Source organism: Podarcis vaucheri, assembly GCF_965113315.1.
Source record: "Podarcis vaucheri genome assembly, chromosome: 7".
In the NCBI taxonomy this organism is placed as follows: Eukaryota; Metazoa; Chordata; class Lepidosauria; order Squamata; family Lacertidae; genus Podarcis; species Podarcis vaucheri.
The window spans coordinates 28,082,701-28,096,463 of record NC_138765.1 but is presented as its reverse complement, the minus strand read 5'-3'; the positions used below and the strand labels follow the sequence as shown (position 1 = coordinate 28,096,463).

The 13,763-nt window shown below is 50.5% G+C and overlaps 1 protein-coding gene across 3 annotated transcripts in view; it reads left to right on the top strand.

Moving 5' to 3' along the window:
• Positions 1-6,896, top strand: part of FGR (FGR proto-oncogene, Src family tyrosine kinase) — a 53,588-nt gene extending 46,692 nt beyond the window's left edge. For 2 of the 3 annotated variants that reach the window (XM_082231699.1, XM_082231700.1), the window contains exons 8-13: positions 83-247; positions 3,504-3,683; positions 4,972-5,048; positions 5,431-5,584; positions 5,996-6,127; positions 6,293-6,896. In XM_082231699.1, the coding sequence (XP_082087825.1) occupies positions 83-247; positions 3,504-3,683; positions 4,972-5,048; positions 5,431-5,584; positions 5,996-6,127; positions 6,293-6,501 (917 nt within the window). In that variant the 3' untranslated portion in view covers positions 6,502-6,896. Of the gene's footprint in view, positions 1-82; positions 248-1,593; positions 1,750-3,503; positions 3,684-4,971; positions 5,049-5,430; positions 5,585-5,995; positions 6,128-6,292 lie in introns of all 3 variants that reach the window. The other variant, XM_082231701.1, reaches the window with a different exon arrangement.
• Positions 6,897-13,763: the final 6,867 nt, after the last annotated feature.

The window sequence follows — 13,763 nt, the reverse complement described above, 5'->3', positions numbered from 1 at the left end:
CCCCCCTCTCTTTTTTAAAAAAATGTGTATTCCCCCTTTTTTATATCTCCCCCCCCTTGCTTTCCGGGGCTCCTTCTTCAAGAGAGAGCTGCAGGGCTGTGCTGCCGGCTGGCTGTGCCATGTCACAAAGGGATGCCCAAGCTGGCAGACCTGTCCGTCAAAACCAAAGACGTTTGGGAGATCCCGCGCGAATCGCTGCAGCTTATCAAGAAACTGGGCAACGGGCAGTTTGGGGAAGTGTGGATGGGTAGGACTGACCACGAGAACAGAGGAGACGGAGCCCTAAAGGGGAGAAGGAAGAAGGCAGAGACACCAGGCCAAGTGCCAGTCACGGGGTGGGGAGTTGGGGTGGGCATCCCAAGAATGGAGCGTCCTGTTTTCACTGTGGCCAACCAGGTGACTCTGGGAAACCTGCAAGGAGGACTTGGGTGCAACAACTCCTTCCTTACTTGGGAGTCCCAGAAACTGGGATTCAGAGGCAGGCTGAAGGCAGAGCACAACCATCGTGGCTAGTAGACACTGATAGCTTTATTCTCCATGAATTCGTCTAGTTCTCTTTTAAACCCATTCAAGTCTGTGTCCATTGCTATAGACTTGCTATCAAGGGCTGCTAACGTCCTCACATTATTGTGAAGAAGCAGGAGAAAGAGGGCACCAGCACATGATTTAACGCAGGGGTCTCTAAGCTTTCCTTGCCTCAGGCCTGTGTCTCAAGCGACGATGGAGAGCGCGCACCCGTAAGCACACGCACATGCTATTTCCAGTGCACTTCCGGGTTGGAGGAGGCCTGTGTTCATGCGCACAAGCTATTTCCAGTGCTCCTCTGACCTGGAAGTGTGTCCCCGTGCTGCACCAGTAAGAGTGGGCAGCAGTGGGGGTCACCACGGGCCAGATAAACGAGTCCCTTGGGCCTTATCCAGCCCCTGGGCCATAGGCTGGTGACCCCTGATTTAACGTCTTCATTCCAACATGCAAAAGTCACCATAGGGTGAGATTACAATCAGCCTCTCTTGATTTGTTCAGAGGCAGCGATTCTTCTGAATGCCTGTTGCTGGAAACCAGAGGAGGAGAGAGGACTCTTATGCTCAGATCCCAGAAGCATCTCCTTGGCCACTGCGAGAACAGGAGCCATTGGCCTGATCCAGCAGGCTCCTTGTGTGTTCTTATGCTCCATCTGTGCTCAAAGCAGTTCACGTAAATACCAAAACAGTGTCAATACAGTAGTATAGTGCCACTTCATCAATAACTTGGGTAAGAGTGGCCAGGCATTAACTTTATGGAGGTGATTTCTGCAGGCAAGCTTGAACCTGCCCTAATGCTCTCTTTCTATGCAAGTCAAAAAGGGAAATCTATTCTTGTGCAGAGAGCGGCTGCTCTAAAAGTAAGCCAAGGGCACCGACTAGTGGTCAAAGCAGATACTTCTGCCTGATATAATATGGGGCCTGGTGCCACACTCCTCTTCCTCCCCCTCCTGGGCCCTGTCCGTCCCTCCTGGGTGCATGTGGAATCCATCACTCCATTTTCCATCTCGCATTCTCTCTCTCTCTCTCTCTCTCCCACCTTCTCCATCCCACCCCATCCCATCCATTACAGAGTACAATGATGGTCTCTGCCAACTACTAACCAGGGTGTGCCCTTTTCCGAAACCCCAGACTATGGGCCTGTCTAAGGACGCTTGGGAAATCCTGCGCGAGTCCATACGCTTTGACAAGAAGCTTGGCATGGGATGTTTTGGAGATGTGTGGATGGGTAAGGTGGGGGGGCCTTCCAGGGTCACTCTGTAGCTTGGAGGGCACATGAGTGGAAGGTGGGTGGGGAAGCCCATGGAATTTTAGGATAAGAACTTTTGGGAGGTGCTGCTGATTTTATACCTAGGAAAGATCAGTGTAATGGTTTCTAAGGGGTTGCTCGTGCGTAAGCAAGCACCTGTCTCCCTGGCTGGGTGCAAACACCTGGCTGGGCTGCCAAAGTGAACCTCCTCTGTCCGGACCGCCACTCACCCGTGGCTGACTCAATCGCTGGCAGAATCCGTGAGTGGGCGTTTCTTAAACTTCTTCCAGCAAAGAAGCTCTTTGACGCCTAGTCTCTGCCTACCCTCTCTGCGCAAAAGCCTTCTGGGAGGGCGTGGGCAACGGAGGACCCCTACTCTCCCCGTTGGTCCCAGGCAAGGAGTCATGGGACCACCTCGCCACTTCCCCCACCTGCCCCCCTTCTCCACTGGTGCTACGCTGATTCTCTTCCCCAGAAGATGGGCTGCTTCTCCCGATCCCTGGACGCTCTCTGGAATCCCTCTGGCTTTTGCGCTTTCCCTCCATTACTGATGGCAGTTCCCTGACAATCAGTATCCCACCTCATTTGGAAAGGCTATAGCTCAACAACAGGACAACACGTGCATTGTATATAAAAGGTCCTAGACATCACTCAGGAGATGTGAACCTGTGGCTCTCTGGAAGTTGATGGACTCCAGTTCCCATCAGCCCCTGCCAGTGTGGCCAACAGTCAGGGACGGTGGAAGTTGTAGTCCAGCAACCTCTAGAGAGCTGCAGGTGACCCATCCTTCATCTAGTCACTGGCATCTCCAGTCACAAGGATCTCAGAGTGGAAAAGCAGGGCAAAATCTTCTGCCTGGAAAGGTCTTCTGCTACTGCTATTCTTCCTATTCAGAGCAGGCTCAGGGGGTCTCTCTTGGTGCAGACGGCACCTCGTAGCTTTTAAGAGCAGCCAGTAAGTGCATCGTGCCCTGCAGAGCTGTGATGTTCAGTGATCAGTCCTTGAAAGCACAGGGTTTAGTATTGGATCTGCAACTTCCTGAGAAGCAAAACTCTTTGTTTCTTTCTTTAAATATAAGTGCTGCTATTTGGCCCTTGCTGCCTTCAGGCCAGAGTCAGAAGCGGTGAACTCTCAGACGCCGGCTGCTTGCAAAGTAGGGAGGGCAAGGCAGGGGTGCCAACTTGAATAAAAAAATTGGGGGGGGGGAGAGAAGCTGAACCCAGCATAATCTATCACAAGAGAGGCAAGGACCATCAACTTCAAGGCTCAGCCCCCTCAAACATTTTATTGGGAGGGGGGCGAAGGGACCTCAACAACTAGCTCCTATGGAGTGGGGTCATGACTGAGCTGGATTTCCATTGCTCGGGGACTGAGCCTTCCCGTGTGCTGCATAGTTCCTGGCCCCCTACCACTAGCAAAACAGAAAAAATGAGAAGGACAGACATGTACTGGAAAAGGATTGCTCTTCAGCTAGGAAGTTAGAGATGGGTGGAAGCAGTGGAATTGGCCCTTCTGGGTTGGGTTTTTCAGAACGAGGGCATTCCTTCCATCCCACACATGTTTCACCTCTCTGCTGAGGGAGCACCATCCTGATCTGGCATAGCTTCCCCCTCCCATCCATCTCCATCTCCACATGGGTCAAGGTGGGAGAGCGCAAGGGAGTGCCCTCAATCCGGCGGGCGCCCCCTCGCCATCCCCCTCGGTGACTTTCCCGTGCTTCCCGCTGGCTCCAGGGACCTGGAACGGCACCACGAAAGTCGCGGTGAAGACACTGAAGCCAGGGACCATGTCTCCGGAAGCCTTCCTGGAAGAGGCCCAGATCATGAAGCGCCTTCGGCATGACAAGCTGGTGCAGCTGTACGCGGTGGTGTCAGAGGAGCCCATCTACATCGTCACCGAGTTCATGAGCCAAGGTGCGGCCATATGCTGGCGTGGCCAAGGCCAAGGCTGGTGGGAGGGCGCCAAGGCTTCCGGGTGGCAGGCAAGCAACTAGCTGCAACCCAGGGGCATCCCAGGAAGCTCAAGGGTGGGAGATTTCAAAACGGGCAAAAAGAAGTTCAACTTTGTACAATGCATGGTTTAAACTATGGAACTGGCTCCTGCAAGATATAGCAATGGCCGGCAATTTGGCTGGCTTGAAAAGGATATTAGACAAATCCATAGGGGGGGGGTTCACAACTGGGAATGGTAGGGCAGGAGGCAGCAAAGCCCACAGTAGGTGGCGCCACAGCCACTGATGGGGAACAGACCATTTATTCTAATAATAATTTATTATTTATACCCTGCCCATCTGGCTGGGCTTCCCCAGCCACTCTGGGCGGCTTCCAAAAAAATATTAAAATACTGTAATACATCAATTCTAGCTTTGTCCCTGCCCCCTTCCCTGCTGAGTTCTTCAGCGGCAACTTTGGTACTAAGCTGACAAACCACAGTTCCCTGAGAATGGATATCAGAGAATGGAAGTTTCCAGTTCTCCTTGCAGTTGAGAAAGAGGGAGGGACTTGGCGGAGGGAGAGCATGCAAGCCTGAGATTTGTGCAGGCTTGTCCATGTACCAGGGAAGTGTGGTTTTTCTCTTATGTTTGAAATGGAATTCTGGAAGGTACCAGGAGGTCAATGGTGTTGGGTCCCTGTGCAATTGCAGCCTTTTTAGTTCAGTTATAAAACCACTGATGGCCTAGCCCAGCGGTAGTCCACGTGATGCCCTGGACTACCCTCGTGATGCCCTTGCTGGATTCCAACTCTCATCAGGCCTAGACAGCATGACTCATGGTCAGGGATAATGGGAGATGGAGTCCTGCAGCATCTGAAGGATACTACATTGGCTACCTCTGTACTAACCCAGTTGTCTATCATGGAAAAGTTCATCATATGCATTCAGCCTTTCCCAACCTGGCCCCTACTTTCCAAGATGTTGTTGGACTGCAACTCCCATTGCCCCTGATTATTGGCCACACTGGCTAGGGCTCATGGGAGCTGGAGTCCAACACCATTGGAAGGGGGCTAGATTTATGAAGCCTGATAAGACTCATTCGCCAGCTGCTTACCTGCAAGGGAAGGCCAGTGGCAGGAAACTGGGCATGGAAAGTAGACCGGACAGAGAAACTGGGCAAAGTGGTTGATGAGCAGCTGCCGCTGGTGGGTTATTGTGAAAAGATCCTAACAAGATGCTTGTCTGATCTCCTGACTCTTCCCTTCACAGGGAGTTTGCTGGATTTTTTGAAGGATGGCGATGGCCGGTTCCTGAAGTTACCTCAACTTGTAGACATGGCAGCCCAGGTAACTGGGGGTGGGGGGGCAGTTGGGGAAGCTACATTTAATTTAACAATAAAATTCCCTAGACAGCTTAAAGAAATGTGAAATAAGCAAGCGTGCCTGTCATTCAGTCTCATTCTTTTCTTTAGAAAGGGGTAATAGACTGTATGACATCCTTCCCCAACAGGATGCCCTCCAGATGTTTTGGACTACAATTCCCATCAGGACCAGCCGGCATAGCACAGCACAGCCAACATTCAGGGGTGATGGGAGTTGTAGTCCAACAGCGTCTGAAGAGACCTTAAGTCGGAGGAAGGCTGATCTATGAAGATGATCCTTGGGCAATGAGCGACGTCATTTGAGTCACCCACCTCCCTGTTGCATTCTCACTTCTTCACCACCCAAGATTGCAGCTGGAATGGCGTACATTGAGCGGATGAACTACATCCACCGGGACCTGCGCGCTGCCAACATCCTTGTGGGCGACAACCTAGTGTGCAAGATTGCTGACTTTGGCCTGGCCCGCCTCATCGAGGACAATGAATACACAGCACGGCAAGGTAAGCTCCTGGAAACATACCATGTTAAGAAACCCAAGATACTGTCTTATACCAAGTCAAGAGTATTTGCCCATCTAGCCCAGTATTGCCAACAATGACTAGCAGTGGCTCTCTGGGGTCTTGGGTAGAGTTCTCTCTCATTGTCTCTTACCTGGATGCCCAAGGGACTGAACCTAGGGTTTTATGCATGCAAAGCAAGCAGGGTCGGCGCCAATGTTGCCATGGCTGGGCATCTGCTGGGGCCCCACTGACAAGATCCCCTTGGATTTGCTACGGTGAAGAGGCAAAGCCTTATGGATGAACTGGGCCTGCCTGGAGATGTGTTTTGTGGTGGTTTGGGTGCTGGGAGGGGAGGGGACATTCCCCTTCTGGGCCATCTCAGCATCTTCTCCCATCTCCCTCCCCTGCCAGGTGCCAAATTCCCCATCAAGTGGACGGCCCCAGAAGCTGCCCTTTACGGCAAGTTCACCATCAAGTCGGACGTGTGGTCCTTCGGCATCCTCCTGACGGAGCTCGTGACCAAGGGGCGAGTCCCCTACCCAGGTAAGGCCTTCCGCTGTCTGGAGAGATGGACCTGACCGTTTTTGGTTTCTCTCCATATCTCACTTTCCCAATCTTAAATTCAGTTCTCGACAGAAATCTACGGTAAATTTCTCCTCTGGAGCTCTCTGCTGAACCCTGCCCAACCCCCTTGCTCTTTTTCTGCAGGCATGAACAATCGGGAGGTGCTGGAGCAAGTGGAGAGGGGCTACCGCATGCAGTGCCCCGGGAACTGCCCTCCATCGCTGCACGAGCTGATGGTGCAGTGCTGGAAGAAGGAGCCTGAGGAGCGCCCCACCTTTGAATACCTCCAGTCCTTCCTTGAAGACTACTTCACCGCCACAGAGCCTCAGTACCAGCCGGGAGACAACCAATAACTGTTGCTGCAGATGCCAGCAGGGACCATGGACAGCCCATCCCCTGGGGCACTTTGGGACTTGGCTGTCCGCAGAAACAGTCCTCTCCCTCCCTGGAGCAGGGGCCAAGGATCCCTTTTTGTACAAGTGGGCTTGGACTCCTATTTCCTTCTCTCTCTCTCTCTCTCTCTCTCTCTCTCTCTCTCTCTCTTCCCCGCTTCCCTTTTTTTTACAATTCCACACCGAGATTTTTTAATTGTGATTTTGTGTTTTAAAGTTCTGCTTCTTCTTGGGCGACTGCCGTGCTGATTTTTTGGAGTCAAGAAGACGACTGTGAGCCAGGGGCTCGGGTTAGCAAAGGGAGAGAGTGGGTTTTGTACAGTACATCCTTGCTTAATAAAGTTTCCTTTCCCCAACCCTCCCCTCCCTTTCCCTCCTATATTGTTTTGGAACATGATAGTGCTCTTTGGACAATAAACAACCCTCTCTTCCCTTCCCACCAGCCCTGGTGCTCCCAACTCTCTGAAGGAATGAATGGGGAACCTCTAAACTTCCAGATGCTGTTGAACTGCAGCTTCCATCATCCCTAGCCATTGGCTGATGGGGATGGGTGTGATGGGAGTCCAGCAACATCTGGAGGGTTGACAGGTTCCCATCCATCCCTGGAGTGTAACCTATGACCTTACAGAGGTTGTTGGTCCCCTAACTCCCATCTGCCCCAACCAGCATGGCAAGAGGTCAGGGATGATGAGCTTTGTAGTTCTGCAACATCTGGAGGACCCCAGATTATCCAGCCTTGGCCTGTATGGAGTGACTGAAGTTCTCCAGGGCTTCGGGCCGGAGTCTTTCCCAGACCTGGAGCTGCTGGGGATTGAACCTGGAGCCTTCTGCATGCCAAACTCCTGCTCTGCCACTGAGCTATGGCCCTTCCACTTTGCACAGCAGAGGTGGGCCACCTCACAAGGTTGGTTGAGATTGCCAAACTCGGCCCAGGTGGCTTGCGAAGGGATTGTGGGTCTGCCTTCATTGTCCTCTACATCCAGCCCCAACTCACAAGATGCGCAAGGGCTTTGAAAGTGGCTGTTGGTTGTGTTTCACACCTCCCTCTCTCCCCCCCCAATAGCTTTTCCTATCCTCCCCCATTTCCTTAACCAGCGACGATATTATTAAAGCCATAATCCACTGGGGGTGCGATGATAGTGGGCGGTGTTACAAAAAGCGGCTCACATTGGAGGTGCAAGGGAGAAGTCTGTGCTATGGCTTTCACTGAAGGAAGCAAGAAGAAGGGTTGCTTCAGAGGGAAATCTCTGCAATTGCGACTCATCTATTTTGTATCAGTGCCTTCCAGTAGCAAGATACAGTGGTACCTTGGTTCCCGAACAGCTTAGTTGTTGAAAAAAATCGGCTCTGAACATCTGGAATGGCTTCCACAACGTCTGGAATGGCTTCCACAACTTCCGCTAGACTGCAGGAAGCTCCTGCAGCCAATCGGAAGCCGCGCCTTGGTTTTTGAACAGTTTCAGGAGTTGAATGGACTCCCAGAACGGATTAAGCTCGAGAACCAAGGTAGAACTGTAATGTTCCTTATCAGACAGGGAGCTTAGGTAGCCATTTCATGAGATTTAACCACCACAACATCTATATCATGTGCCCCTTATGTTTAAATCACTTATCATGCCACTTCAAATGGTCAAGGCTTCACCCAAAAAAATCAGGGAACTGTAGTTTGGTAAAAATGTTGAGAGTTGTTAAGAGACCCCATTTCCCTCACAGAGCTGCAATTTGCAGAGTTCCCTGGGAAGAGAGACTGGTTGTTAAGCTACTCTTTGAATTGTAGCTCTCTGAGGGAAATGGGGGTCTCCTGACAACTCTCAGCATCCTTAAACTACAACTCCCAGGATTCATTGGGGAAGCCATGAGTATTCAGTGTGGTGTACAGGCAGCAATCAATGTGCACAGGGGCTACATTTCAGATCCCCATGCACATTGGTGGGCCCCTGTAAGGCACCCTGTTCCGCCCCTTTCTGTGACATTTCTGTGATGTTTTCAGGTCATTTCCTGGTCTGGCTGATGTGTGTGCGCGCAGTCGCACACATAATGGACAAGTGTAAAACAGTTGTTGGCTGTAGTAGGGCTTTAGGCTTATGACAAATGAATATACAAGATTGGCAGCTGTTCTCTTAGGGACTCCGGGAAACCAGGAGTCTAAAATTCCCTATTGGGGAAGCAGGACTCTGGAGTCAGACCAATTCATGCACCTTCCTAATGATGTAGCTGTCAGGATTTTGAACTGTGTGGGCATGAAAACTACCTGGTTGGTTACCTGTGTATGTGAATGCAAGTAGCTAAACCATCGTATCAGGAGCAGGAAAAATCACCGGAGCCCGGAGGGAAAGGGCAGGTCAGCAGTAGCTACCTTGACCACCATGGCCAGTCTCCCACCTGAGCAGATGAACAAGCAAGGGGAAAGTATTGAGGTAGCAGCAGTGGGCAAGACCATCCTGGAAGTTGCCTCAAAAGATGAAAACTTGTCAAAGTGTCACATGAAGTCTCACCGCCACCGTCAACCCTTGTCTCAACAGTCTTGTAACCCAGAAACTCCCTTAAACTACAAAGGACTTGGGATTTTGCAGGCGATGAGGAGAAAAGTGTCAGTTGACCAGCTGCAGTGCCTTAGGCTGCCATCCTAACTACGGTTACTTGGGAGTAAGCCCCATTTAATTCAGCAGGGCCTGCTTTGGAGTGGTTGTGGTTAGGACTGCATTGCTATTCAGTCTGGGCAGTATCTAGTGCTCCAGCTAGCTCAAGGATTTCCACTTGCACAATGGAACTTCTCCCCTTTCTCCCCCCTCCCTCCCCCAAATCTGCTCTGTAGGATCAGAGCAACTTCCAGCACAGATTTGGGAGGCAGAAGGAGGGGAAGTTCCATTGAGCAGCCAAAAATCTCAGCGCTAGCGGAAGTACTGGGTTGGATACTGCCCTCTGTTTCCCGTCTTTGCCACAAATTTCTCCCCTGGAGGTCAATCTTCTGGCAAGGAGTTGCTAGGAGTGGGTTCATGGGGGGGATGACCCTGAATCTTCTTCTAATGCACCTGAGGAAAACTGACATTGAGGGAAAGGGGAATGATCTGGATTACTAGCTAGGATATTAATTTGTGGAGATAAAAATTTTATGTTTACAATCAAGACCATTTGGCGGTAATGAGTTGGGGAACTGAACTGTTTCAGAGCAGGGCCTGCTGGGGAATTAACCGGTGAATGGACCAAAGGTGAACAGGTTTGGGGGTGATCTGGCGAAGGGTGCCAATTAATTGACGGCTTTTTCTGGAGTGGCTTGTCTGGGAAATTGTTCGGCTTGCCTTCTGGAACATTTACATTCTCAACTTGTATCAATACATATCAGTTAGCGTATGCAAAGGTTCTGCAAAAGTGTGTCTCTGGGCCCCTGCCCCGAACCTTTTCCTTACCTAGCATCACCCCTGCCTGCAGCACATGGCAAGTTCCTTGCTGAGCCATGTTCAGGTGAGTTTCCCAGTTATTCTCCTAGCATAAGGGCCCTGTTTCTCCCCAGAGGCTGACTTGAGGCCTCCCTCCCTCCCTTGCAGAAACAAAGCCTTGTGTGAACTTGGGACATGAGCTCAGAGTTCTGAAAATGCTTAGGTCTGGAGCATTCAGTGGCTCAAAAGCTCCCTTTCCATGCTGAATGGGCAGCTCTAGGACACTGGAGGCAAGGACCCGGTGGCAGAAATAGTAGCAGGTTTTCAACCCACTGCAACCCTGGACGATGACACCACTGGGTCATAGGCATGATAGGACAACCCCAGCACCAGCAGAGCAGGGGCAAACAAGCCCAAATTAGTAAAGCCCAGGAGATCAGCCTTTTGGTACAGGGTAGCTACCACAGCAGGGTAAAACCCATTTGGCATCACTTGGCTTTCATATCTAAAGACAACACAGTAGAGTCAGCTTAGCATAATTTTGAACCCTCGGTCAGCTGCAGCAAGGCTAGGGATGGGCAAACCTTGCCAGATTTGGGGTTCTCTCAACCACTCATTCTTCCCAAGTTCAGTTCTCCCCATTTCAACATCAGTTTGCAATTTTCATGAGAAATCCTCGTGAAAATTTGTCAGCAATTTATTGAGAATTTTTCCCAATACACATGTTTGTATGTCATTTTGTCCAATACACACATATTCCTAAAGCAACTTCCTTCTAAACTAATACATTTCAGTATGTTCACTTTCATGGACATGTGCCTTTTAATGCACATTTTAATCCAGTACATGTATTTTTTTGTACATTTGGTTGGAGAGCTTCATTGCAAAATTCAGAGAAGAGCGAATTTCAAAGGATGGCTGCGTTTTGGTTTTCGTATTGTTTCAGAAAGAGTGAATTGGGTAAATTCACCTTTAAATGTGAACCGAATCAAACCCCCAGCCCCATCCTTACTTTCAAGCCAGGCAGACCCTTCCTGAGCTGGAAACGTGAACACAAAAGTCAAGTGCCAAGCCTTCACCAGCTCCCCTCCTTTCCAAGTCCTTTGGAGCTACCCCGTTTTACACTATGTTTTCTAATAAACAAATAAATCTGTAAATAAAGAAAAATAAACCTTTCTACCATGAGGGGAAGTTTGCGAGTTTTGCCATGTGGAGACGAGAGTCAGAATAAAACCAGGGCAAAGGGAGATTGCAGTCTTTGTTGCAGATGGATCCAGGTTGCCACTTGAAGGGAATTAAGTATTTATGGGGGGGGACATTGTTAGGGGGTGGCCCAGGGGGCCTGAGGCATGGACCTTTGCTTACAGGGCTACTGGGCATGGTGCAAAAGTCTATTGAAACCCAGCATCTTAATTTGCTCTGAGATCTACATTTGCACCTATGCCTATAAAATAGCACATTTTATGCATATTTGCGTCGTGGCCCTGATTCTTTCAAGTTCCTAGCAATGCCACTTGCATGCTGCTTATTGTTGCATATCTGTCATCCAAGGAGAGGGACTCTGCAGCCCTCCAGGCATTGGGAATACAACTCCTGTCATCCCTGACCATTGGCCATGCTGGCGGGGGCTGATGGGAGCTGGAGTCCAACCACATCTGCAGCTGAGTTCCCTATCCCTGCTGTAGTTTCTTGCTCCTTACGCTGCCCAGTGTAACACAGAACCATCTGTGATCAGCATTGCTGCTTACAGGGATGTCTAGGCAACGCAAACTGAATTGCATATGCAACTTACGGTCCACCATCACAAATGCAGCCTAGCTCCCCTCATTTGTGCAGCAAAACCTCCCACCCCCTCGCCCTCCCTGTGCACAACAGGTGATCTGTGCTTGCCATGGCAGTTTACAAGTTGTGCGGGCCCATCTGAGAGGTTTGTGGCTGCAGGCGCCACTTGTATGATGCCAAGGGCATCTCAAGCCTCTGAAATCTGCTTGGGAGCACATTACCTCCTGCACCATCTGTTCCCTAAGCAAACCAGGAAAGTTAGACTGTGCATCACGTGCACCCTCAGGGCTGCAGTTCCTGGCAGAATGCAATCAGTTGACCCCACAGGACCCAAGCAAGACAAACCAGGTCTTCACCGTCAAATCAGCTGCTCACTCTTACTGTGTAGCTGCAGCGGTTCCCTTAAAACTTCCCTTCTCTAACCTCATGCCCTCCAGGATGTTTTGGACCACAACTCTCACCTGATGGGAGTTATAAACCAAAATCTCTGGAGGGCACCAAGTTAGGGAAGGCTGCCTTAAAGCTTATCTAACTTAGGAAGCTAACAAGTCAGAATATCTGTTCATCTACATCCACTACCAAGCTCTTGAGTGTAAGTCAGTGCCCTGAACCCCAGGCCTACCTGGAAGCAAGTCAGTATGTCAAGTCCAAAGTTCAAGCCCAGAGGTCAATCCACACAGGCAAAAAACAAAAGCCAAAAGTCCAGGTAGCCAGGTCTGAAGTCCAGCAGTCAGGATACAGTCCAGAGTCAAACCCATTGAGGTTCAGGAGCATCTAAGCCGAGGTCCATCAACATGGGCAGTTGAGCAGACCCAGCACCTCAGCTCTGCTTCCCTTTGGTGCTTTGCATGCTGATTGCAGCATCTGGGCTTGAGGAGGCAGGTGACTTTCACCTGTCTCAAGCCTACTCCAGCTAAGGAATCACACACTTTCTCCCAGAGCTAGTGAGCCCCACCTGGCCAGCTAGAGAGCTGGATTGTGGGTCACTGCTGGCCTCAGCTTCCTAGAGTGCCCCTCCCGCTGTTCCCTAGGTCTCAGAGCCTGCTCTCTTCGGGGAGACAGGGCCCCCTCTGGTGATGGGTCCTGCTGCTCTGGTTCCTGTGCACTGACCTCCATCTCTTTGCCATCCTCCATCATCCTGTGAGTACTACTTCAGTCTTCCTCATGGGCCCTGCCAGCAAACCAAACATTAGTTCAGTGGTCAGTCTTGCCTCGCCATCATCCTTCAGGTGGGCTGTAGGATATTGACCCTCCTGGCTTGCCGTACCAGGAGCCTCTGAGTCAACTCTCAGGCAGCTCTTTTGTTTGAGCTCTGCCTTACAAGCAGAGCTTGCTCCTTCCATAAACTGTTTTATATAAAAAGACATCCTCCTCTTCAGAATACCTTTCCTAAATAAGATGCCTCCCTGTCACCTTTTAAAGTTTAGAGCCCCACACTTACAGTTATTTATGCATTCAATATTCTCATTACCTTATAAATAAATACTGTAACCCCTTTTAAAAAAAAAGTTGTATAGCTGCTTAGGAACTGAGGTGCATAAATGGAGAGGTTTGTTGACTTCACAGCACCAGTCAGTGAGTGCCCTCTGCTGGTGGACCTTTCCCATTGCAAGTCAGAATGCAGAGCAGGTTTTTGTGTGTGTGTGTTTTCACTGAGACTGCCTCCGCCCGCGTCTGTAGGCACTCTCGGGGCTGCCTGGCTTGTGGCTGCAAGCTTAAAGGGCAGAGAGGTTTACAATGATTAGGAAATGGATGAAAGGATGCATGGTGTGTGGAGAAAGAAAAGCTTTCCTCCCTCTCTTGTCATACCAGGGCTCACGGGGGCAGCCAATGAAATCAAATGTTGGAAGGTTCAGGAGAGAGATACACATGGCATTGGAAAGGGGTTAGACAAATGCATGGAGGTTAAGGCTATCTGTGGCTAGTGGTCACAATGGCTAGTGGCCACAGTCAGAGGCAGGATGGCTCTGGATGCCATTTGCTGGGAATCCTGGGTGATTGACAAGAAGCTTCTAGGCCACTGGTGACTGGTGTGAGGAAGAAGGACTTTAATATAAGATCTGA